The 24954-nt window shown below is 42.7% G+C and overlaps 1 protein-coding gene across 1 annotated transcript in view; it reads left to right on the top strand.

The window, feature by feature from the left end:
• Positions 1-210: 210 nt before the first annotated feature.
• Positions 211-24954, top strand: part of LOC147361956 (ATP-binding cassette sub-family C member 4-like) — a 221063-nt gene continuing 196319 nt past the window's right edge. The window contains exons 1-4 of the mRNA XM_086328633.1: positions 211-1873; positions 2383-2546; positions 12595-12705; positions 13253-13373. Of these exons, the coding sequence (XP_086184759.1) occupies positions 2491-2546; positions 12595-12705; positions 13253-13373 (288 nt within the window). The 5' untranslated portion in view covers positions 211-1873; positions 2383-2490. The remainder of the gene's footprint in view (positions 1874-2382; positions 2547-12594; positions 12706-13252; positions 13374-24954) is intronic.

The raw sequence follows: 24954 nt of genomic DNA, 5'->3' as shown, positions 1-24954 counted from the left end.
ATTCTGCCATTCTTACAAGTTGACATAAAAAAATTTGAATACATTAAGGCTTTCTTTAATATCATTTTCCCTCCAGCTTTATTGAGGAATAAATGACAATTAAAAATGTAACTATTTAAGATACAACCTAATGACTTGATACACATATACACTCAGTTGCTAAGTCACGTCTGACTCTTTGCGACCCAATGGACTATAGAAAATACTCACCACAGCCAAGGCAATCAACATAGCAGTCAATTCACACCTTAACCATTTTCCTTTTTTGTTTTTAATGCTGAGAACTTCCAAGATCTCTTCTCGTATAAAGTTGAAATTTCACAGTACATAATTGTTGACTGGAGCCACATTTCTGTATACCAGTTCTCCAGAACTTACTCGTCTTTTGTAACTGAAGCCAAAAGACATTAAAAAGGGAAATTATCAAAGAATAGCAACATGATCTTGTAATAAGCTCCACAAATTTGATCTTTCTTCATTTAGGGTGGAAGGGAAGAAAACTGCTGAGCTGGTAAGATGGCCACACAAATAGCTACACACTTATGGGTGTGAGCCCAACCTTTTGTTCATTCAGTCCTGCAGTCATTCGTTCTTTCAAACGGCACATTCTAGGCAGTTTTGATTCACACTGTCCATGCACCAGTGAGACTGTCATGCTGGACTCGGACTTGAGTCCAAATCAGGATTCATCATTTACTGATTCAAAGACCCTGGACAGATGCTGTCCTTGAGCCTCATCTTTCTCATCCATAAAATAGGGATAATACTTTGCTGAATAGGGTGTTGTTAGAGTTAAAAGTAAGGGGAGTTCCCCAGAAATATGCATGACCTGTGTTCTGTAACATATGCCACTGTTACTTGTCTAGGCCCTGAGCTCATGATGAAAGAAATCATGAGACAGTATCTCTCCCCTCAGATTTCCCTTTCCCAGTCTAAGAGGGCAGCAACAAGCTCACAGAGGTTCCCTGCACAATGCAGCATGTAAGATGCCAGAAAGCTGCCCCCATTAACACCATGCATTCATCTTCCAAAATCATCTGAGTTCTAACTTTCTGTTACTTTTCATTAGGTCTTGCAGCTCTACAAACATAATCTGTGCTAAACCCTGTTGTTGTCCGAGGTCAAAAAATCTGTTGGAGTTTGGAGCAAAGAAAGGTTTATTGCAAGAGTCAAGCCAGGAGTTCATGCTCAAAAAAATCCAAACTCCCTGGTGGATTTCACGGGAGAGTTTTTACAGGGAAGGTGAGGGAGAAAGTGCAGTGTAGGTGATCACCTCCATCATTATTCTCTGATTGGTTGATGATGAGGTAACAGGGTTGTGTCACAGGGTTTAACATCTTCAGTCCTCAGGCTCCAGCTGGTGTGGGGGCTCCCTGCTCATGGTCATCATGCAGTTAACTTCTTCCATCTGGTGAGGGTTTTAGTCTCTGTAGAACAACTCAGGGATGTGCATCAGACACTGTCATCTATATGATCTAAATCCTTCAGGGAAGAACTAAAGATTTTGTGATTGCTATATGGCTGAGCTATTGTTTAATATTTTGTTGTTACTACACATTCACATTCTTTCAGTCATTAATTCTTGAGCCAGCCTCCTGTGGCTCAGAGGAGGCCTGGGAGATTAAAGCTTTTCTCCAAGCAAGAGGGGCTTCCCAGGTGGTTCAGTGGTAAAGAATCCACATGCCAATGCAAAGAGAAGCAGGATGCAGGCTAGATCCATGGTTCAGGAAGATCCCCTGGAGGAGGAAATGGCAACCCTCTCCAATGTTCTTGGGTAGATAATCCCACGGACAGAGGAGTCTGGTGGGCTACAGTCCATGGGGCCGCAAACAGTCGGACAGGACTGAGTGAGCACTGCATGCACAAACAAGAGGCAGGTAGAGGGCATGGGGTGGGATCTAGCCCAGGAAGGTCCCACAAGGTCCTTGCTCCATTACAGCTGGACACCCTCCTGTAGCACCCTTGTTTGGTCTTGATGAGGGCAGAGTGCCCAGAGCGCAGGCTGCTATCTCCTTGTGCCAGCTTTCTCTGGGTCTTCATCACAGCTGAGGGAGCATTTCTGATGCAGCCCGCCCCTCCCTCTCCGTCTTCTGGGTGGGGGCCCGGGCTCAGAGTGTGCCCTTTGGTAGAATTTGCAGCCCGGTGCCCAAACGTAGGCGCCTCTGTCCGGTGCCTTGGGTGCCGCAGTTTCCCTAAGTGGCTCCATCAAGCGCGCCTGCAGCCTTGCCTCACACCTGCGCCGCCCCCGGCAGAGCCCGCCTGGCTGCCGCTTGGTCCTGCTGCCCCCACCGCTCCCGACTCCAGGCCCCAGGGGCAGAGGCACCGAGCTGGCGGCCCGCCCTGTGCTCCACTCCCTGAAGCAGGTGGTTCTGTCTCCCCCAGAGAGGACCGCGCTGTGTCTGAGCCTCCAGCCTCCCCGCCGGCGCCTCCAGGAGCAGCTCTATCACCAGAGCAGCGCGACCCCGGTCCGCGGCAGCCCCTGCCGGCAAGATGCGGAAGCCCAACCCGCTGCAGGACGCGAACTTCTGCTCGCGCCTGTTTTTCTGGTGAGAGCCCGCCTGGGCTGTGACACCTCCGCCGTCGTGGGGCGGGTGCTTGACGCCGCCGCTGCGTTTTTGGGGACCGAGGAGGGGGGTGGTCGGGGCGAGGGAGCGCTTTCCGCTGGCGCCCTGGGCACCTGGCTGCTTGTAGCCCGTCGGGCCACGTGGTCCCTGGCATCTGGCGAGCCCGGGAGAGGGAACTCGTGGTGGGGCTCCCTGACTTGTAGCTCTGCTGCCGCACTAGCAAACTCCTTAGGCCCTAGTAGGACGGGGAAGCGTGTGAAGCAGGAGGCAGGGAAGCTGAGAACCCAGGCTGCCCAAGGGGAGTCACATCCTCCACCAGCCCCCACACACCCGATATCACACACCCACACTCCATCCTTAGCCGGCTTCCCCAGTACTGCTCAGGAATTCGCAGTTCTGAACTAAAGCGGCATCCTTGTTTTACCCCTAAGCAAGCAGTTTATGAACAGCTTCCTTTATCCAATTAGTGCCCTGCACTGTTACCATCGTCCAAGAACGTCCCCATTTTCCCCATATTCCTTAGGTGACAGCTGAGTTCCGCCTGCACCAGGCTCCCTCGTCACTGTGCCTATGACAATGTCTTCCTTTCTCCCTGTACATCTCTCACTGCATTTCCTGGTATCTATTTGTGACAAGTTTCATGTGTGTAAAAACACTTGTTTTTAATGCAATGAATGGGGATACTATTCTTGAACACGTTTTGCTTTTGCCTGGGACACACAGCCAGGACTGGAGTATGTATTTGAACAGCCCCTTTCTCTGTTGTGAATATCTCCACTTCCACATTTGAGGACTAAACCTTGGGGATGTAGTCCCTGAAACCTGTGGGGTCTTATGCAAATCTTTAGCCTTCAGAGAAACAGTGCATGGTCTTGATGCAGATGGTCCTGCCCAGGAGTCATTTGGTCCTGAAACCGCTGAAGGGTCCCTGAACTGTGAGCAAACACCAATGAAAAACGCTGCAGAGAGCTGAAGCTCTTACCTGAAGTCTTCATCTAATAGCTGGGACCTTTATTTTTTTGGGCTCCAAAATCACTGAAGATGGTGATTGCAGCCATGAAATTAAAAGATGCTTACTCCTTGGAAGGAAAGTTATGACCAACCTAGATAGCATATTCAAAAGCAGAGACATTACTTTGCCAACAAAGGTCCATCTAGTCAAGGCTATGGTTTTTCCAGTGGTCATGTATGGATGTGAGGGTTGGACTGTGAAGAAAGCTGAGCACCAAAGAATTGATGCTTTTGAACTGTGGTGTTGGAGAAGACTCTTGAGAGTCCCTTGGACTGCAAGGAGATCCAACCAGTCCATCCTAAAGGAGATGAGTCCTGGGTGTTCATTGGAAGGGCTGATGCTAAAGCTGAAACTCCAGTACTTTACTTTGGCCACCTCATGAGAAGAGTTGACTCATTGGAAAAGACCCTGATGCTGGGAGGGATTGGGGCAAGAGGAGAAGGGGACGACAGAAGATGAGATGGCTGGCTGGCATCATCAACTCGATGGGCATGAGTTTGAGTAAACTCTGGGAGTTGGTGATGGACAGGGAGGCCTGGTGTGCTGCGATTCATGGGGTCGCAAAGAGTCGGACACGACTGAGCAACTGAACTGAACTAACTAGGCAGGCCGGAACCTCTGGATTTTAATCCCTCTTTGGTGATTATTAGGTCTTTTGTTTCTGGAACCTAACCCATTCATCTTTTCCACAAAGTCTGATACTTCTTTTATGGGACAGCCTAAGGGATCCCCAGGGAATGGGAGCTCCTATACTTGTTCTGATGGTGGTGTATTCAGTGTGTAGTTACATCTCTTGGTCACTTGGCGGCCCTTAAGGAAAGAGGGGCTTAGAAGAAGGAATGTGGGTGTGGTTACTCTAAATAATACTGAAATAGTCAAACATCTGCTTAAGGCAGGGCAAGCAACTCTCCAGGCACCTTCTGTCTGTGGATTTTCAAAATGTGTGTGTGAAAATGGGAAGATAAAGACTTCTCATTGATCTTGGTAGACACCCATTTCCAGTTTTCCTGCTGGAAGGAGAGAAGCTATTACCTCTTATTTCACACTTGAAGTTGCTGAAGCAGAGAGGTTGAGTGAGTTGTCTACCAGCACACAGCTAGAAAGTGAAAGAGTTGGACCCCGAATCAGGCAATCTGGCTCCCTGTGTATGTAACTGCTGTATCGAGTAGGTTCTATTTGTGTACTTGTTTGTAAATGCACAGAGAAGCCGATTCCAAACACACCTTTGGTCTTATTGGCAGGAGTCTCTCAAGGGAAGTTCTTAAAGTTCTTGCTGTTGGAGATGATGCATGTGAACCATCTCTATAATCAAGCTTCAGGGCGGCTCTTCTCAGAGCTTTCAGACCTGCTCATCCTCATCACCTGGGAGTTTGTTAGACATGCAACCACCCCCTACCCCGCCCCCGCTCCACCTGCACTCTTTCTAGACCAATTGTGTAAAGTTAGAAATTCTGGGGGTGGGGGTTAAATAAGCTCCAGGTGATTCTGATGGAAGCAGAGACTGGCTTCTGCTTTCAGCCACCCCTCCCACTGGCATTACTACTTCAATGTTAACTTTTAAAAGGGGTCCAGACTTTGTGAAGTTAGTTGTTGAACACAATTTCCAGCCTGTACGTAAAGTCTGAGGTACCCTCGTGATTTCCTTGTGTTCCCCACTCGCTGCCCTGGGGAAAGCTGACATGAGCCCAGGCAGGAAGTACTGCCCAGAGACAGAGTCCGCCTTGTAGAGAAGAACTGAGTTTTCATCTTCTCATTGGGTGTTTGCTTTTCTTCTCATATTTCACCTGCTTTCTAAACTTGGAAATGATGCCAGTAACTAGCTTACTGTCTTTATACAAATGACCTCACTGGAGTTTTAGTGTTTTCACAGCACAGGTGGGACTTAGGGTCAAAGAGAAGGCATATGTTATGGCTATAGGTAATTATTGTGGATTTTAGAAATTTCTGCAATAAAATGAAAACTATAGAAGAAGAAGTGAATAAAAGTTTATTTCTATTAGCCACGTACACTCACTGATAATTTGGCTGTTTCTTAGAAGTAGAATAACTGGTGAAAGCCGAATTTTGTTCCATCAGGTTTGCCCTCTTAAAAACTGCTTGTGAATTTATTTCACTGCTATTTGTGAGTACCTGAATTACATTTCTAATGGGACTGAGGTTAAAAATGTCTAACAGTTACTTATTTATTGTTGTCCATGCTGGGTCATCATTGCTGCTCTCGTGCTTTTCTCTAGTTGTGTGGTGACGGGTGGATACTCCCTAGTTGTGGTGCATGGGCTTCTCTTCTTATGGAGCACAGGCTCCAGGGTGAGTGGGCATCAGTAGTTGTGGCTCATGGGCTTAGTTGCTCCATGCCATGTGGAATCTTCCTGGACCAGGAATCAAACCTGTATTCCCTGCATTAGCAGATGGATTCTTAACTACTGGACCATCAGGGAAGTCCAATATCAGTTTTAATAAGAATTTATTTGATTTTTAGAGTTGGAACTTTATTGACTATTTGTCTTTCTTTGAATTGTCTATTTCTTTGAATTGTCTCTTCGTAGACATTTTTTCCTATGAGGCATTTTTATACTTGAATAATTTGCAATAGTGCATATAATACTTTTTCAGATTTTCCTTTGTTCTTTAAAGGTTTTAAATTAGATATGATTAATTATATTGAACTTTTCTTTTTTTTATTGAACTTTTCTTTTTAGCTTCTCCTCTTGCTTTTGTAATATGTCTTTTTTAAAATCCTAGCATCCTCTATATCTCTGTAAGCATTCTATTTTGGCTCTCTTTTCTTATTTAATTTCTAACAATAAAGACAACTATATATATATATTTTATATATTTTATTATTATTAATAATATTTTATTTATTTTTTATTTATTTATAATTATTATTAAATAAAATTTATTAATATATATATTAAAATATATATGTTTTAGTATTTGGTATAAGATAGACATCATTTTCCCAAACAGCCCATATTCCTATCATGGTTTGCTGAATGACTCTTCCTTTTTCCCATTATTGAAAATCAGTGGCACAATTTTTGAACCATGCCCAGTCTGTTGAGACTTTCCCTGGCAGTGTCCCTGCTGTCCTGCACTGCAGCCTTGGGGTTGTGCTCTGCATTTCTCCCACCACCACCCCCATCCCAGAAGCAGCAGGTTGGGGGTTAGTGCAGGACCTATCCCCAGAGATGAGGGTGGAGCGGGGTCTTGGACCAGATGCATTTGGCCATCAGGGAATGGTTACATCCTTACTCCACTGACACTGGCCACATCTCAGTCAGTAAACTGTCCCCTTGCAAAGGGAGTGTGGGTGTGGAAACTGCCACTAGCATCAAGTCAGACTCTCCAGAGAGACTCGTCAGAGAAGCTGACATGAAGGGGGATATGAACTGGCCTAGTGCTGAGATGGTTTAGGGAGGTTGGTGCTGTTAGGCTGTCAGTAACTAATGATTGTGAATACATAGAAATGTTTAATTTCAAGCTAGGATTCTTTGCACCATTTCCAGAATACCACTTGTTCCTCATTAACAGTGAGAGATCCACATGTTGTAGATGGAGGCTGGGTGAGCTCTGCCAAGTGCTTTTTCTGGTCTTGACCTGTTTCCTGTAAGCATTTAGTTTGTTGAGTTTTGGTAATTTTATACAATAACTACAGTCTCAAGCAAGGTGTAGAACATCCCAGAGGTATGGTGTGTCCTTGTGGAAAACTAATCTGCCTAAAAATTTTATCTCTTGTAGTTTTTTCTTGATTTTTTGGGATCTTGATCGTCCTACCTCATCATCCTACCTCATCATCCTGAGAGGTGTCAATTAGAGTCCATTCAGATGTGTCAAGGGAATAAGTTGCCTGAGTCTTCCAGGGGTCCCCCATACATGTTGACCCCCTTTCTCTCTGTTGACATGAAACAAAGAGGGTATCAGATATTTCTCTGCAAAAGATAGGCTTATGGGATCAGCAGAGAATTATAGTTTGAGGTTTACAACTATGGAGAGCTACATGCAAGTCTTCAAAGGGCCACGGAAAGAGATCACTATTATAGAGGGGAAAGGAAGTTGGCAGGTCTGTTAAACAAAGATTCCGTGGCATTTCACTGACTGACTGCCAGGAAAGAAGCAGAGTCTTTGTTCTTCCTGTTGGGCTCTGTCATTGTAACTGCATCTGTCAAAGTTATCAGAGATTTTCTACTGGGGCCTAGTGGGATTACTCAGGATCTCTGTCATGGTGACAGCTGCTCTTTTTCTGGTGAGATGTTTTCCTGTTTAGAGCAACACTGTCTTCTCAGGTGATCCCCTCAGCAGCCTTGGGAGGTGTTATCTCCACATGTTCTCCTCAGTTTCCAGAGGCCAATACTGAGATGTTATGTGGCTAGTTTGTGGTCATTCAACCAGAAAGTGACAAAGTCTAGACTCTAACACAGGAAGATTTCCAACTGAGGTACATCATGTGCAATTTTTTTCTCGTTACATTTTTTTAAATTGTGGAAAAATGCACAAAACATAAAATTTACCATCTTGACCATATTTAAGCATATGGTTTAGCACTGTTAAGGACATTCATGTAATTTTGCAAACAATTTCCAGAACTCTTTTCTTCCTGCACTAGTGTGGGGGGAAGTGTCATCATCTGGGCACATCCCAGTGCTAATTCTGAGTATTTTCTGTGGGGAATGACTGTAGGGTAAATGGCCTAACATGTTTCAAATCTGTTTAGTGGTAAAGCTCACTTACTTATATACTTTTGTTTTGGAAGGAAATTGAGACATAGTAAGACATAGTAAGGGTCACTGAGATGCTGACCTGGAGTGGAGAAGTGGAGGAGGGGGCACAGTTGAGGCCCTGGGTCCTCAGGGCCACTGTTGGGATTAGGATCCAGTCTTCTGTCTCCTGGATTGAGGTTCTTTGGAGGTGCCAACCTACCAGAGTTTGTAAAAGCTGAAGCCCAGTTTCTCTTATTGCTTCTTTAATGATTCATGGACATTCATGTATTCAGTAAATAATTCTTGAGCATCAATTCTGTATACATACTGTCCTTGGAATAATGGAATAAAAGAAGTTTGATCTCTGCTTTCACTGGTTATTATTGTCTTACCTTGAAATTTTCCTTACCCTGGCAAGGTCAGGAAAATGGTGTTAATCTTTGGGCTATCTCTACATTTTATTATCATTTAAATAATGCCTAATGGATTTGAACAGGGTTTGAGGGGTATCCTGTGTGTAGTTAACTGTTTTTTTCCCGTTTATAATAAGTAATTTGCAGAGAGAGAATTTGAGATTATATGGATACTGTCTTCCACATCAAACTTTCACCCACTGGTTTTAACTTCCATTGATAATTTTCTGACTCCATCACTCCTTTTGTGTTTGTTTGCCTCTGTTTGCAAGAGCATTCCTTTCTTTCCTGTTAATGTAACAACATGGATTCAGAGATCCTTTCTTTATTTAATTTGTTGTTATTCATTGCCACTTATTTGTTTTGATTCTCAATGTATCCCCGATTTGTCTAGCAAAAGTCATTCAAGCTGGCTTATCTGTCCTTTCTATACAATCTCATGACTCTTTCAGGGCTTCCTTATTTTATGGTGCAAGTTGTTCCCTGGACTTTCTCTGCCTGTAGGTCTTAGGCTGTAGACAGTGAGGCTTTTGCCGGGATTGCCTGGGGTTCTGCTTACCAGGGCTTGTACTAGTTATGAGCAGCCCCCACAGAAATTCTCCTTTTGGAGCCAGTGTTGTGGCTTGACTGGCTCTTGTGGTTCTTACGATTGTGGGACATGTGTCAGTAACAACCATCAGGGGACTTTGAAAGGATGAGGTGTATCACTCATTCACATGTCATGGAGGGTACCAGACACACCTGGGGTGACACTGGCAGGTCCTGAATAGAGAGAGGGCATGTGAGTAAGTCTGGACTTGAGATTCTGCCTTTTGGGGGTTGAGGGTGGGGTGTCTAGGATTTTGATGGTTCACTCTTTATTGCTAAGTATGCTAAGTCACTTCAGTCGTGTCAAACTCTGTGCGACCCCATAGATGGCAGCCCACCAGGCTTCCTCGTCCCTGGGATTCTCCAGGCAAGAACACTGGGGTGGCTTGCCATTTCCTTATCCAATGCATGAAAGTGAAAAGTGAAAGTGAAAAGTGAAAGTGAAGTCTCTCAGTCATGTCCGACCCTCAGCGACCCCATGGACTGCAGCCTTCCTGGCTCCTCCATCCATGGGATTTTCCAGGCAAGAGTACTGGAGTGGGGTGCCATTGCCTTCTCTGTCACTCTTTATTGGTGAATTTAAAACACAAGAGCGGGAAAATAAAGTGTGAGAAGGGAGAATCAAGCAGTCAGCAAGATAGTCTGTTATCAAGTCAACCAGAGCTTTTTCCAAGTGGGAACTTCATGGGTGGGGTGGCCTGGCTCTTTATCTAGTTGTGTAGGTGGCACATGTTCATTGGAGGTGGCTGTCTTTGACAAGGATGTCTCCAAAGTTTAATGTCTGGCTTTTATATTATAATCAAAAAAGCTAATTATCAGGTGCTTGTATAAACTGCCCCAACCTTGGAACCAGCTATTTCTTCAAGGAGCCTTGGCTCCTTTTAGAGAAGAAGGGTATCAGAAAGTTAAGATCTGGGTGAAGGGTCCTAAAAGGCACAGACTTCCAGTTATAAAATAAATAAGCTATGGAGATGTAATGTCTGGTGTGGTGACTATAGTTAGTAATACTCTATGCATATTTGGAAGCTGCTAAGAAATTAAACCTTAAAAATTCTCACCACAAGAAAGGAAATGTAATTGTGTATGTTAAAAAAACAGAACCCCAAGATCTAAGGACTGGAATGCTCTTTGCTACCAATATGTAATTACTCCAGGGCCTCTCATTGTATAGAATTAGGGTGTATACATATGTGTGTGTGTAAACACATATGTAATTATTTTTTAAATTTATTTTAGGATAATTACTTTACAATATTATAATGGTTTTTTTGCCATACATCAACATGAATTGGCCACAGGTATACGTGTGTCCCCCTGATCCACCCACCTCCCAATTTTTTTCCCCACCCTATCCCTCTGGGTTGTCCCAGAGCACTGGCTTTGGGTGCCCTGTTTCATACATCGAATTTGCACTGGCCATCTGTTTTACATATGATAGTATACATGTTTCAATGCTATTCTCTCAAGTCATCCCATCCTTGCCTTTTCCCTCTGAGTCCAAAAGTCTGTTCTTTACATCTATGTTTCCCTTGCTGTCCAACATGTAGGATCATTGGTACCATCTTTCTAAATTCCATATATATGTGTTAATACACGGGATTTGGCTTTCTGTTTCTGACTTACTTCACTCTGTATAATAGGCTCCAGGTTCATCTACCTCATTAGAACTGACTTAAATGTGTTCCTTTTTATAGCTGAGTAATATTTCACTGTATATATGTACCATAACTTCCTTATCCATTCATCTGCTGATGGAGATCTAGGTTGCTTCCATGTCCTAGCTATTGTAAACAGTGTTGCAATGAACATTGGGGTACCTGTGTCTCTTTCAATTCTGGTTTCCTTGAGGTGTATGCCCAGCAGTAGGATTTTCTGGGTCATATGGCAGTTTGCTCGGCTTCCCTGGTGGCTCAGAGTTTAAAGTGTCTGCCTGCAATGCGGGAGACCTGGGTTCGATCCCTGGGTTGGGAAGATCCCCTGGAGAAGGAAATGGCAACCCACTCCAGTATTCTTGCCTGGAGAATCCCATGGATGGAGGAGCCTGGTGGGCTACAGTCCATGGGGTCGCAAAGAGTTGGACATGACTGAGAGACTTCACTCATTTTAACTCACTCAAAATGGCAGTTCTATTTCCAGTTTTTAAAGGAATCTCCACACTGTTTTCCAAAATTATTGGCTGTACCAGTTTGCATTCCCACCAACAGTGTAAGAAGGTTCCCTTTTCTCCACACCCTCTCCAGCATTTATTGTTTGTAGAATTTTTTGATGATGGCCATTCTGACCAGTGTGAGATGATACCTCATTGTGGTTTTGATTTGCCTTTTTCTAACAGTGAGTAATGTTGAACATATTTTCATGTGTTTATTAACCATCTGTATGTCTTCTTTCAAGAAAAGTCTGTTTAGGTCTTTTGCTCACTTTTTGATTGGGTTAGTTTTTCTGATATTGAGCTGCATGAGCTGCTTGTATACGGTGAAGATTAATTCTTTGTCAGTTGTTTTGTTTGCTGTTCTCCTATTGTGAAGGCTGTCATTTCACCTTGCTTATAGTTTACTTTGTTGTGCAAAATTTTTAAAGTTTAATTAGGTCCTTTTTGTTTATTGTTGTTACTCTGGGAGGTGGGTCATAGAGGATATTGCTGTAATTTGTCAAAGAGAGTCTGTCTATGTTTTCCTCTAAGAATTTTATACTTTCTGGTCTTGCATTTAGGTCTTTAATTCATTTTGATTTTATTTTTATGTATGGTGTTTGATAGTGTTCTGGTTTCATTCTTTTACATGTAGTTTACCAATTTTCCTAGCACCACTTCTTGAAGAGACTGTCTTTTCTCTATTGTATAATTTTGCCTCATTTATCAAAGATAAAGTGTCCATAGATGCATGGATTTATCTCTGGGCTTTCTATTTTGTTCAATTGATCTATATTTCTGCCTTTGTGCCAGTACCATACTGTCTTGATGACTGTAGCTTTGTAGTGTAATATGAAGTCAGGCAGGTTGTTTCCTCCAGTTGCATTCTTCTTTCTCAAGATTGATTTGGCTATTTGAGGTCTTTTGTGTTTCCATACATATTCTGAAATGATTTGTCCTAGTTCTGTGAAAAATACCATTGGTAGTTTAATAGGGATTGTGCTGAATCTGTGGATTGCTTTGGGTAGTATACTCATTTTCACTATATTGATTCCTCCTTTTCCATTTCTCTCTTTCTTCTTCTCCTTTTTTTCTTTTTTTTTTTTTTACAAAGCTCAAGAGTTAGAACTTAATTAGATATGTGTGATTCGTATGTCTGTGACTCTCTATTTCTCTTAATTTTTAACAGTTGGCTAAACCCCTTGTTTAAAATTGGTTACAAACGAAGATTAGAAGAAGATGACATGTACTCCGTACTTCCGGAAGATCGCTCCCAGCACCTTGGAGAAGAACTACAAGGGTGAGCACAGGCAGCAGGGAGAAGGGGAGGAAGACTGAGAATTTCCACATGTGGCTAAAGTTGTGTTGTGGGGAGCTTTGCTTTCCTCTGGGTTCTCCTGAGCCTCCTTCCCCTGACACATCACACTTACCCCCCTCAGGCTGACCCTGGGCTTAACACACTTTGGAAGCTGGGGAGCCTATATTCTCTGTGCATTTGTGGAAGTGGAGAGAACCTGCAGCCAAGACCCTGGAGGCTGAACTCTGTCCCTCGAGGTGGGGTCCTTGGAGGAGGGTGTCTGCTCTCCTGAGCTGCTCACGACCCTGTGAATCCAACAAAGGCTTGGCAGGAACTTGTTTCCTGAGACTGAGACTTTTCCCTCAAGGCCTGTTTTCCGGGTCCTGCAGGGTCTGCACGCTCATCTTTCAGGCATCCAGTGAGCAATTAGCCAGCATTTATGGGGCATCCACAGAGTGCCCTGTAGTAAAGTCTTTTCCTCCAGTCTGCCACCTCCCTGTTTTGTCTGGTGGACACATTGTTCTTTACTGTACTTTGTTTCTCATCACAGGTACTGGGATCAAGAAGTTTTGAGAGCTGAGAAAGATGTGCGGGAACCTTCTTTAATGAAAGCAATCTTCAAGCATCACTGGAAATCCTATTTAGTTTTTGGAATTTTTATACTTCTTGAGGTAAAAGCTTTTATATACTGTGCATTGCTTTTTATTATATGCAGGTCAGTACTGAGATGGACGGGACCTGTGCGGAGAGAGGCCAGTATTTTAAGATTAGAGGATAATATGTCTAGAAATCATGATGTAGCCCAGCAGTTGTGTTTATCTTTAGAATGGACAGATGCTTAAAGGATTGGACCTCCAGGGATTAACTATTTTCCTTTTAACAGGTTAAAACATAGTGTTGTGGAAGGAAAAGACATTTTATACCACATTATGATATTATTGATGCTCAGTAAATAACATAAATGCTGAAAGTGATCCTTGACCAAAAGAATATACTACAAGCTCAAGAAATGTGGTTTGGAGGACGTAAACTTGGACCAGAGCCCAGATAACATAAGACGTTTTACAGGTGCTCAGCAAGTAATTGTTAAGTTGCCCAGTTCACATCTGATAAATGCTTTCCTAAGAAGGGATCGTCATCTCTCCCCTCCTGTGATACCGAACCCATGGCCCTGCATTTGGGCTGGAGCTCCCAGAGCTCCCAAGAGTACACCCTTCCCTGGGCTGCCTCCTTCCCTGTAGGCTGGGTCACCCAGGCCAGAGCTCCCAAGAGTACACCCTTCCCTGGGCTGCCTCCTTCCCTGTAGGCTGGGTCACCCAGGCCAGAGCTCCCTGTGATGAGGAGCTCCAGCTTCATCATTGAATTGCAGAGACTCCATGCACCATCCATGCTGGTTTCGGTCCCTGGATGTGGGGTGGTTTCCTGCATGAAAGGGGATCCTGGTAGCCTGGCATTAGCAGAAGGTGTAGGAGGGGATGTGGAGTAGACAACCAGAGACAGAAAGCAGTGAGGTCAGTGACCTTCATGACCCTGAAGATCCTGGGTCAAGATCCCCCAGAGAGACAGTTCCAACCTGAGGACACAGTGCCATCAGCCCATCTATTCTGGCTGAGCCTACTCAAGGTCTACTGCAGACCCACTTGGGTGGCTTGTGCTCTCAGTGGTCCCTTAGTTCTGCCATAGGGACATGGGTGGCCTGTGAGTGTGTGAAAGCAGAAGGGATGGAAGATGCAGGTGCTGTGAAAGGGGTGGAGAAGGTGGTGAGTTGTCATAAGTCCATTGTGTTGAGGATAAAGTGGGTGGGCCAGGTGGTTTAGAGTTGGGGGGTGTGGCTCTTGTTTAAAGGTTGTGTTGTACCAAAGGACACTGTGGGTAGCAGGCAGCAGAGTAGGTGAAGTCTGCCCCACACAATTGGAGAGACCAGAGAATCTGTCAGCTCACAGGTGACTGAGTGGTCCTGGGAGATGGAGTCTTTGATGACAAAGGTGGGTTGACCATTGTGTCAGAGAGTGGGGACAGGTATGTGGGGTGGAGTGCCACCTTTGAGAGGGCATTGATGACTGAGATACTGCAGTGCCTTGTGAGGGCAGGGTGGAGTGTTGATTTCAGAGTTGTCCAGCCCAAGTAATACTGCCTGCTAGGGATCTAGGAGGGTGAAACCTCTTTCAGGAGGTTGGTTGTTGGGCAATCATGGCAGAGAAGTGGGAAGTTGAGGACCTGGTAAATGTGGGGGCTCATTTTCTGTAATATTAGAAGTACTAGTAGCAGATAACAAGAAGGCGGAGGAGTAGGTGGACCTGGAGTACATCTCTCTCCATGATACATCAGGAATACACTTTCAGGAATACATCAGGAAGACACAGAAGTGCATGCAGAACACCAGCTGAGAGTGGACAGGAGTACCTGGCCAGTGGAAAAGAATATATAGAGCCACACAAAACTCGAGATCAAGCCCCGAGGCTTTGGAGTGGGTGCACTGACTCCACGACCCTAGTCTACCAGAAAACTAACCCTAGGGAGTATCAAATAGTGAGAACTCACAACAAAGGAAATCACTTGAATACAAGGCCCAGCATCACCTAACCACCAGTAGCACCGTGTGGAGGATGCCTCATTTAAACAACAAACAAAACAAACATACAAACCCAATCATCAGCAGACAGGATTACCACCTCACTCATCCTTGCCCATAAGAGGAAAAACAAACAAAAAAACTCAGCACAGATCTCCCCTATACGAAGCTCACACAAACCACTGGACCAACCTTAGGAGGGCAGAAAACAAAAAGAAGAAAGAATTCAACCTTGAAGCCTGGGAAAAGGAAACCTCAAACACAATAAGTTAAAAAAAAAAAAATGAAAAGGCAGAGAAATGCTACACAAATGAAGGAACAAACTAGAAAAAACAGAAGTCCAAATAAATGAAGAGGAAATAGGCAAGCTACCTGAAAAAGATTTCAGAATAATGATAGTAAAGATGATCAAAAACCTTGAAAACAAAATGGAGAAACTGCAAGAATAAATTAACAAAGACCCAGAAGAATTGAAGAATAAACATTCAGAGACAAACAACACAAATACTGAAATTAAAAAATACTCTAGAAGGAATCAATATCTGAAGCAGAAGAATGAATCTGTGAGCTGGAAGATAAAATGGTGGAAATAACTTCTGAAGAGCAGAATAAAGTAAAAAGAATGAAAAGAACTGAGGATAGCCTCAGAGACCTCTGGTACAATATCAAACCCACCAACATTCGAATTATAGGGGTCCCAGAAGAAGAGAAAAATAAAGGGTATGAGAATATTTTTGAAGAGATTATAGTTGAAAATTTCCCAAACATGGAAAAGGAAACAGTCAAGTCCAAGAGGCACAAAGAGTCCCATACAGGATAAATCCAAGGAGAAACATGCCAAGGCACATGTTAATCAAACTAACAAAGACTAAACACAAATAAAGACTATTAAAAGCAACAAGGGAGAAGCAGCAAGTAACGTACAAGGGAAACCCCATACACTTAACAGCTGATCTTTCAGCAGAAACCCTGCAGACCAGAAGGGAATGGCAGGATATATTTAAAGTACTGAAAGGGAAAAATCTACAGGCAAGATTACTGTATCTATCAAGAATCTCATTCAAAACTGATGGAGAAGTCAAATGCTTTTCAGACAAGCAAAAGTTAAGAGAATTCAGTACCACAAAACCAGCTTTACAACAAATGTTAAAGGGACATATATAGTCAAGAAATACAAGAGAAGAAAGAAGATCTACAAACTCATTCCCAAACAGTTAAGAAAATGGCAATAAGACATACATATCAATAATTATTTTAAATGTAAATGGATTAAATGTTCCAACCAAAAGACACAGACTGGCTGAATGGATACAAAAACAAGACCCATATATATGCTGTCTACAAGAAACCCACTTCAGCCCTAAAGACACATATAGACTGAAAGTGAGAGGATGGAAAAATATGTTCCATGCAAATGAGAAGCAAAATAAAGCTGGAGTAGCAATCCTCATATCAGACAAAATAGACCTTAAAAGGAAGATTACAAGAGATAAGGAAGGTTACTACATAATGATCAAGGGATCAATCCATGAGGAAGACATAACAATTGTGAATATCTGTGTAACCCAACATGGGAGTACCTCAATACATAAGACAAATGCTAACAGACATAACAGGAGAAATTGACAGTAACACAATCATAGTATGAGACTTTAACCCCCTACTCACATCAATGGACAGGTAATCAAAACAAAATTAAGGAAGTACAAGTCTTAAATGATAAATTAGATGAGATGGATGTCATGGATATCTTCAGGACATGCCATCTGAATGCAGAAGAATACACCTTCTTCTTAAGTGCACACAGAATATTCTCCAGGATAGACCACATCTTGTGTCACAAATCAAACAGTAAATTTAAGAAAATTGAAATCATATCAAGCATTTTCTCTGAACACAATGCTATGAGGCTAGATATCAATTACAAGAAAAAAAAAACTCTCTAAGAAACACAAGCACATGGAGATTAAACAATACGTTTCTAAATAACCAACAGGTTACTGAAGAAATCAAAAGGGAAATCAAAAATTTCTAGAAACAAATAACAATGAAAACAACAACCCAAAACCTATGGGATGCAGCAAAAGCAGTTCTAAGAGGGAAGTTTATAGCAATATAATCCCACCTCGAGAAACATTGAATAGATAACCTAACTTTACACCTAACACAACTGGACAAAGAAGAACAAGAAAATGCCCAAATTAGTAGAAGGAAAGAAATCATAAAGATCCGAGCAGAAATACATGAAAAAGAAATGAAAGAAACAATAGTAAAGATTAATAAAACTAAAAGCTGGTTGTTTGAGAAGATAAACAAAATTGACAAGCCTTTAGCTAGACTCATCAAGAAAAAAAGAATCAAATCAACAAAATTAGAAATGAAAAAGAGGTAACAGCAGAGGATGCAGAGATACAAAGGATTATAAGAGACTATTATGAATAACTATATGGCAATAAGATGGATAACTTAGAAGAAATGGACAGATCCTTAGAAAAGTTCAATCTTCCAAGACTGAACCAGGAAGAAATAGAAATTATGAACAACCCACTTATAAGTACTGAAATTACTGAAATTGAAGCTGTGATCAAAAATCTCTCAGAAAACAAAAGCCCAGGACCAGATGACTCCATGGAAGAATTCTATTAACATTTACAGAAGAGCTAATGCCTATCCTTCTAAAACGCTTTAAAAAAATTACAGAGGAAGGAACACTTCCAAACTCATTCTATGAGGCCACCATCGCCCTGATACCAAAACCAGACAAAAACAACACAGAAAAGAAAACTACAGGCCAATATCACTGATAAACATAGATGCAAAAATCCTCAACAAAATTCCAGCAAACAGAATTCAGCAACACATTAAAAAGCTCATACACCATGATCAAGTTGAGTTTATTTCAGGAATGCAAGGATTCTTCAATATATGCAAATCAGTCAATGTGATACACCATATAAACAAATTGAAAAATAAAAACCATATGATCATCTCAATAGATGCAGAAAAAGCCTTTGACAAAATTCAGCACCTATTTATGATTAAAACTCTTCAAAAAATGGGCATAGAAGGAATCTACCTAAACATAGTAAAGGCCATATATGATAAACCTACAGCAAACATTATTCTCAATGGTGAAAAACTGAAAGTATTCTCCCTAAGATCAGGAACAAGACAAGGGTGTCTTGTTATTATTATTATTCAACATATTATTATTGTCATGCGAATGTATGTTCCTCGGTTCTTTGTCTCATCACAACAAAGATTTGGAGCAACGGACATTAAAGCCCTCAGCGTGTCAAAGCTCTCGGGTCTTGGACAAACCATGTTATAGCTCTTAGGCAAATCAGTGTTACAGCTCTATTTTATTTAGAAGATAGCAGGAGAATCCATCTGCGAAGTGTGAGGGCATGCTAACCCAAAGACTCAAAGAGAAGAGAGTGGAGGAGCATGCGGGGGAGGGAGAGAGAGAGAAAGCGCTTTGGCTCCTCCTTTTATATGTTTTTTCCTCCACCTGGGCCTGCCCTATGCAAATTGGGCTTAGCCAGGAGTGCTGTTTGTTCTACCTGAAGTCTTCACTCTGGTCCTCGGACCTTCCTTTGACCTTCCTTTGTTCTATTTTAGTGGGCTTTTCCCTTCCTTTTCTTTTAGCCACCGCCATTTTGGACTCCTTTTCCCTATTCTACCTACCTAACATTATTATTCAACATAGTTCTGGAAGTCCTAGCTACAGCAATCAGAGAAGAAAAAGAAATAAAAATAATTCAGATCAGAAAAGAAAAAGTAAAGCTCTCACTGTTTGCAGATGACATGACACTGTATAGAAAACCCTAAAGATAGTATCAGAAAATTACTAGAGCTAGTCAGTGAATTTAGCAAAGTTGCAGGATACAAAATTGATACACAGAAATCACTTGCATTTCTATATAATAACAATGAAAAATCAGAGAAATTACAGAATCAATCCAATTTACCATTGCAAAAAAAAAAAAAAAAAAAAAGAAATATCTAGAAATAAATTTACCTAAGGAGATGAAAGAACTGTATACAGAAAATTATAGGACACTAATGAAAGAAATCAAAGATGACTTAAACAGCTGGAGAGATATTCCATGTTTCTGGGTAGGAAGAATCAATATTGAGATTCAATGTGATCCCTATCAAATTACCAATGACATTTTTCACAGAACTAGAACAGAAATTTTCACAATTAATATGGAAACACAAAAGACCCTGAATAGCCAAAGCAGTCTTGAGAAAGAAGAAATGGAGCTGGAGGAATCCACCTTCCTCACTTAATATTATCCTGGTTTTAGAATAGAGGACACTGAGTACCAAGTACTTCCATAGTGTGCCATGGTCTCACAAAGGACAGAGGGACATTATGTCTCAGGTGCTCTGACTTACCATCCTGACCATCTCAATGACTTATAGCTTGCCCAGTGTCAGAAATGCTCATTAAAAAAATTATTTAAAAATGCTTTTTGACTATGTGGATTATGGGATCTTAGTTCTGCAACCAGGGATTTAACTTCGGCCATGGAATGAAAGCAAAGCATCTTAACCACTGGACCATCAGGGAATTCCCAGGAAGACACATCTTGAGAGCTTTGTCTACAGGTCTCAAGACACATGCATCCTGAACTTGGCCTGAAGTTAATAAATAGGATGCTAAGAACTTCCTAGAGCAGGAAGTCAGATTGGGGATTGTAATTGAGGGTAGATTCCAGGTGACCATGCACCCTGGGTGCCAGAAGTGACTAGGATGTTGACACTAGCAGTAGCATCATGCTAAGTTCAGATGGACCCAGGAGCCCTTTAACAAACCACCTTTCCCGTCATTACCATCCCTAAGTGGCCTTTTATTTTATATGGCGGAGGATCTAAACTCAGCTCAGGATTCTCTAATTCCTCTGGTGCACAGGATGACTCATGGATTATCTGTGGTTCCCAGACAGTGCTCTGACCAACCACAACGCAGGTATTCCTGGCAGCACCAGTGGGAAGAGGCAGGGCCATGCCAGTCCAGGGTGAGGATTTTGGGGTTAGAATTTCAAGGTATGTGAACCTCTGTCCCATGAGAATTGAGTGACTGTAATGCTTGGGGAACCAAGTACCAGGCTGATATTGAACCTGGGGCATTTACAGGTCACCCCTAATTAGAACAGAACAGGCAGCGAGTTCTCAGCATGTCTGGCCCCTCCCCTTTGTACACCTCCAAGGGGAATGTGGGTGGGGAGGACAGGTTTCTGCCTGTCCAGGGCCCTCAGGGTGGAGAGGAGGAGCCTGAAGTCTCTGCCTGGACCAGAGACACAGAGAACACCTCCCTAGGTCATCGGGGCTTCTCTCTGAGAGGTGAGGTCTCCACCTGCTGGTGTGTAAGTGGGGTGACCTCAGAGAACCAGAGTGGGTTCACCTAGTCCCTTGCCCGGAGAGGGGGGGGAGTGACCAGGGTTTATGTCCTGTTGCCAGGAACATTAGAAAGGGCCTAGCCTTGTCAAGTCACTTGTTTGTCCAAGGCCACTTTTGCTGATGGTCTCTGGTCTAGGTGGAGGCTGTAGGAGGCACATGTTTGTGTAAATATTCACTTTGGAGCTCAGTTTATGGGCAGGAGGTAAACAAAATCCTGAGTCCCACAGTGGGTTTTGTGCCTTGACTCAGGTCTGGTTCCCCAAGAGCTGTACTGGGCTTTTGCCTTTACTTCCCAACCCTTTCTTCCAAGTGTCCCTTGAGTTTGCTCAACACAGGAGGCTGAAAAGTGGTGAAGTGGCAAAGTGGAGGCTTTGGTGGCAAAGTTACTGTGGGCTGAGAGAAACCACCGAAGTCCACACAGCAAGGGAGAGGAGGAGGGGGCACTGAGCCAAGCAGAAGGGGACCTGCAGAGCAGACCTGCTGTGTGCACCCTGCTGGATATTGAGAGCATAGCATTAGCCATTAGTTGTTAGTGATACCCACAGTGATGACCTTGAGTCATAAATGATGGGAATGCTTTTTAATTCATTTTTTAAAAAGCATAAAAAAGGTTTTATTCCCATTAAAAATAAAAAATGAAGTATAATTGACTTATTATATTAGTTTTAGGTATATAGTATAGTGATTCAATATTTGTATACATTATAAAATGATCACTGCAAGTCTAGTTGCCCTCTGTCACCATACAAAGTTATTCCAATATTATTGACTGTATTTCCTATGTTGTACATCACATCTCACTATTTATTTTTTTAACTACAAGATCGTACCTTCTAATCTCCATCACCTATTTCACTCATTCTCCCCACTCCTCCCTTATTCTGTTTTCTTTTAGAAGTCAGGGAAGTAGGTGCCTCTTTTTTAAAGGTTCATAATGGTTAAAAATTAAAAAAAAAAAAATCTGCTTAGAAGTGAAACTTTTAATTGCTATCCAGAAATGTTGGCTTTTATAAATGACTTTTCTCAAGAGTTGCTCTGCATGGTGGCCTGTGAGCAGCACTGAGTTTTCCAAACCCTTTGTGAAACCAGCCTCTGCCATTAATAGAGCACGTCTCTTCCCAGGACTTCTGTATCATAAAAATGATCATAGCTTACACTTGTTTTTTAGTGTTGGTTTTAGAGTACTTAGAGCTGTTGTGGCTCTTAGTTGTCCCACAATTCCTCGAGGTAAACAAAGACCTGGAGGGCAGGTGGGCACATGATGGGCTTAGGGTCATGTGACTCGCAGGTGGCCGACCTGGTTTCTGAAGCCCAGTGTTTGGACTCCCAGGCCAGTGTTCTCTGCATTCTCTTCTCTCCTCCCACAGCCTCCATGAGACTCAGAGTCAAGAGATGTTTTTCTGACTACAGCTCTGTCACCTGCTTCCTACAGAGTTTTTTATTTTTTCCTGTAGGTGTTACAAATATTTCAAAACTACAAACATTGAATATGCTTGAAGGGTAGTAGAAAGTGTCACCTGAGAATGTGCATTTTTAACACAAAGATTATTTTTAGCTGATGTTTTTTTTTTTTTTTTTGAGAAATAGACACAGGAGAAACTGTAAAGACAGAGCAGAAGTTACCCTTCTGTGAGGGACATTTACATTGATGAAGGAAATTTCCATTTGTAAAGGTGTCTTCCTCCCAGTACCAAAAAGAGAAGGATGTCTCTAAATCACAGAAGAATCTTGTCAATGGAGAATACTTAAACCTCTGTGAAAAACCCAGCCATTTTAATTTTAGCTGCTTTTCCTATTAACTTCTCATTGTGTCCCTACCAATCTTTCTTTAGCTGGAGATAGTATTTAAGGTGGTGGCTTGGGCCATCTCAGGGAGTTACTCAGTTTTTCTTGAAGATGGTAGAATTGGGCCAGAAACACTTCAAGTAGTGTGGAAATGTAGTGGAGAAACTGTAAGTTCCCCTAAGAAGCAAGAGGTGAGCCGGAATGTCAAGTGCTTGCAGGAGATTAACTAACAAGGACTCCACCAAGAGATGTCTGCCTCAGAGACTCTCATAGAACTTTGAAATGATTGTTGTGGTATTATATTGGACTGTTTTAAATATCTTTTACAGTTTCACAGTTATGCAGAATTCTTGTGAAGCAAGAAGAACTATGTTCCCAGTTGTTTTGTGGGAAGGCTATTCACTGGGTTATAGGTTGGTGTCAAAGATGAAGGCTTTATGGGAACAATTTTTGATCTTGTTCTTGCTATCCAGAAGGTTTTCATTTGGTTAGTTTCAAGTTTGCTAATGAACATTTTCTCAATTGTTTTATTTCTTACTCGTTGAGGATTAGGATCAAGAACAGACAGAGGAGGGACTTCCCTAGTGGTCGGTGGTTAAGAATTTTCCTGCCAGTGCAGTGGACATGGGTTCCTGGTCCAGGAACTCAGATCCCACATGCCTTGGGGCCCATCAACTGCAACTACGGAGCCCACGTGGTGCACCTACCGAAGCCTGTGTGCCCTAGAGCCTCTGCTCTGCAAAAAGAGGAGCCAGCAAAACCAGAAGCATGGCCGCTACAACTAGAGAGTAGCCCTCACTCACCGCAACAAGAGAAGGCCCACACAGCAAGGAAGAGCCCGTGTGTGTCAACGAAGATCCAGCAGAGTCAAAGATAAATAAACAAACAAGATTTTAAAAAAGAGCAGACAGAGGAGTGGAAGCTCTGAGCCAGTACTGGCATTTGTTGTTCAGTCGCTCAGTTGTGTCGGTGTCTGCTACCCCAGGGACTGCAGCATGCCAGGCTTCCCTGTCTTTCACCACTGGCCTTACTCTTTTTAAAAAAAATAAATCAATTTTGATTGCACTGGGTCTTCACTGCTGAGCAAGGACTTTTCTGTAGTTACAGTGTGCGGGCCTCTCACTGCAGTGGCTTCTCTTGTTGCGGAGCACAGGCTCTAGGTGTGATGGCTCCAGTAGTCAGCGTGCATGGGCTCAGTAGTTGTGGTGCACAGGCTTGGTTGCTCCACAGCATGTGGGATCTTCCCTGACCAGAGATGGAACCTGTGTCCCCTGCATTTGCAGGCAGATTCTTAACGACTGGACCACCAGGAAAGTCCATGGCATTACTCCTTAATGAGGCTATCTGCTCAACTGGGTTATTAAATACTATGTCTCAGCAGAAAAAATCCAATCAGATAGTAATGAGGTGCCTTTATTTTATACTAATTTTTGGTGAATTTGTTGCATCTATCAGTATTCTCTTTGGTGGGTGACATTACACTTACTGTAATTAGAACAGTATCAGGGTCAAAAGGAGAGCTGAGTAACAGGCAACAATGATTTTCTAAGCAAATCATAAGTTTTAGGACCATTTGGGATGGCAGGTGTTAGTGCTGGGCTTCTGATGGAGAGCCCCAGGTTTGCAGGCTGCAGCACTGGACTGCCCTCGGCCTTACCTGGGCTGACATTCTTGTTTCTCTGTGTGAGCCTACATATTTCTATCTCAGTGCGGTCTATACAAAGTCTGTTTTACAGTGTACAGTCTGAGGGGCTCTTCCATAAGCTCTTAGAACCTCTAGGGGTGAATGATAGGGCTTGCTGGAAATGTAACAGTGAAACTTTGTGTTCTTGAGAACAGATCCTCTTACTCTGATCTGATCATCCTATGCATAATTCTTTAGCTTAACAGTGATTTCTTCTCTGTAATAGATGAAGCTTTCTATTACCTTGTGGAAGGTGAGGCAGTTGGTATAGCCTGTGAACCTGTGGGTGCAGAACAAGACAGGAGTGTCGGGGTTTAATGTTACATCCATTTGAGGAATGGGGACAACTTTCTCTATATATCCTCATCAGGCACTAGTTTGTTGAGCAGAAAATGCTTGTTAGTTTTGTTTGTGTTGGGGATTCAGCTTCTCTTCCTCTTGCATATCTTTTCCACAACTTCAGACAGACAGAAGAGTGCTATCAAGGAAAACCTGGCAGTTGCTTATCCTGTCTATATTAATAAGGAAGGATTGCTTAAAAGGAAAAGCTTGCTCCAAAGTCAAGTTCCTGAAAGATTTCCAAAGTTTTGACATTTTGACTTTTGAGAAGTCTGTGGAGGAAATGATGCTAGGGTCATGGCGTTTACTTTTGATGACTTGGATTTGTGTTGAGTGTTTGGTTTTCTTTGATGGGAGAGAAGGGGACCTTCAAGGGGTGACTAGAGGGAAGAAGTAGGTTGTGGGGTGGAGTGGCCATTTGGCAGGGTGAGCAAGTGTTGCAGTTTTCTACCTTTAGTTTTGG

This window comes from Bos grunniens, chromosome 12 (genome assembly GCF_055505025.1).
Source record: "Bos grunniens cultivar Pamir isolate PY7600 chromosome 12, Bosgru_T2T1.0, whole genome shotgun sequence".
Classification (NCBI taxonomy): Eukaryota; Metazoa; Chordata; class Mammalia; order Artiodactyla; family Bovidae; genus Bos; species Bos grunniens.
Note: the sequence above shows the minus strand (reverse complement) of the source record. Positions and strands in the feature narration are given on the sequence as shown.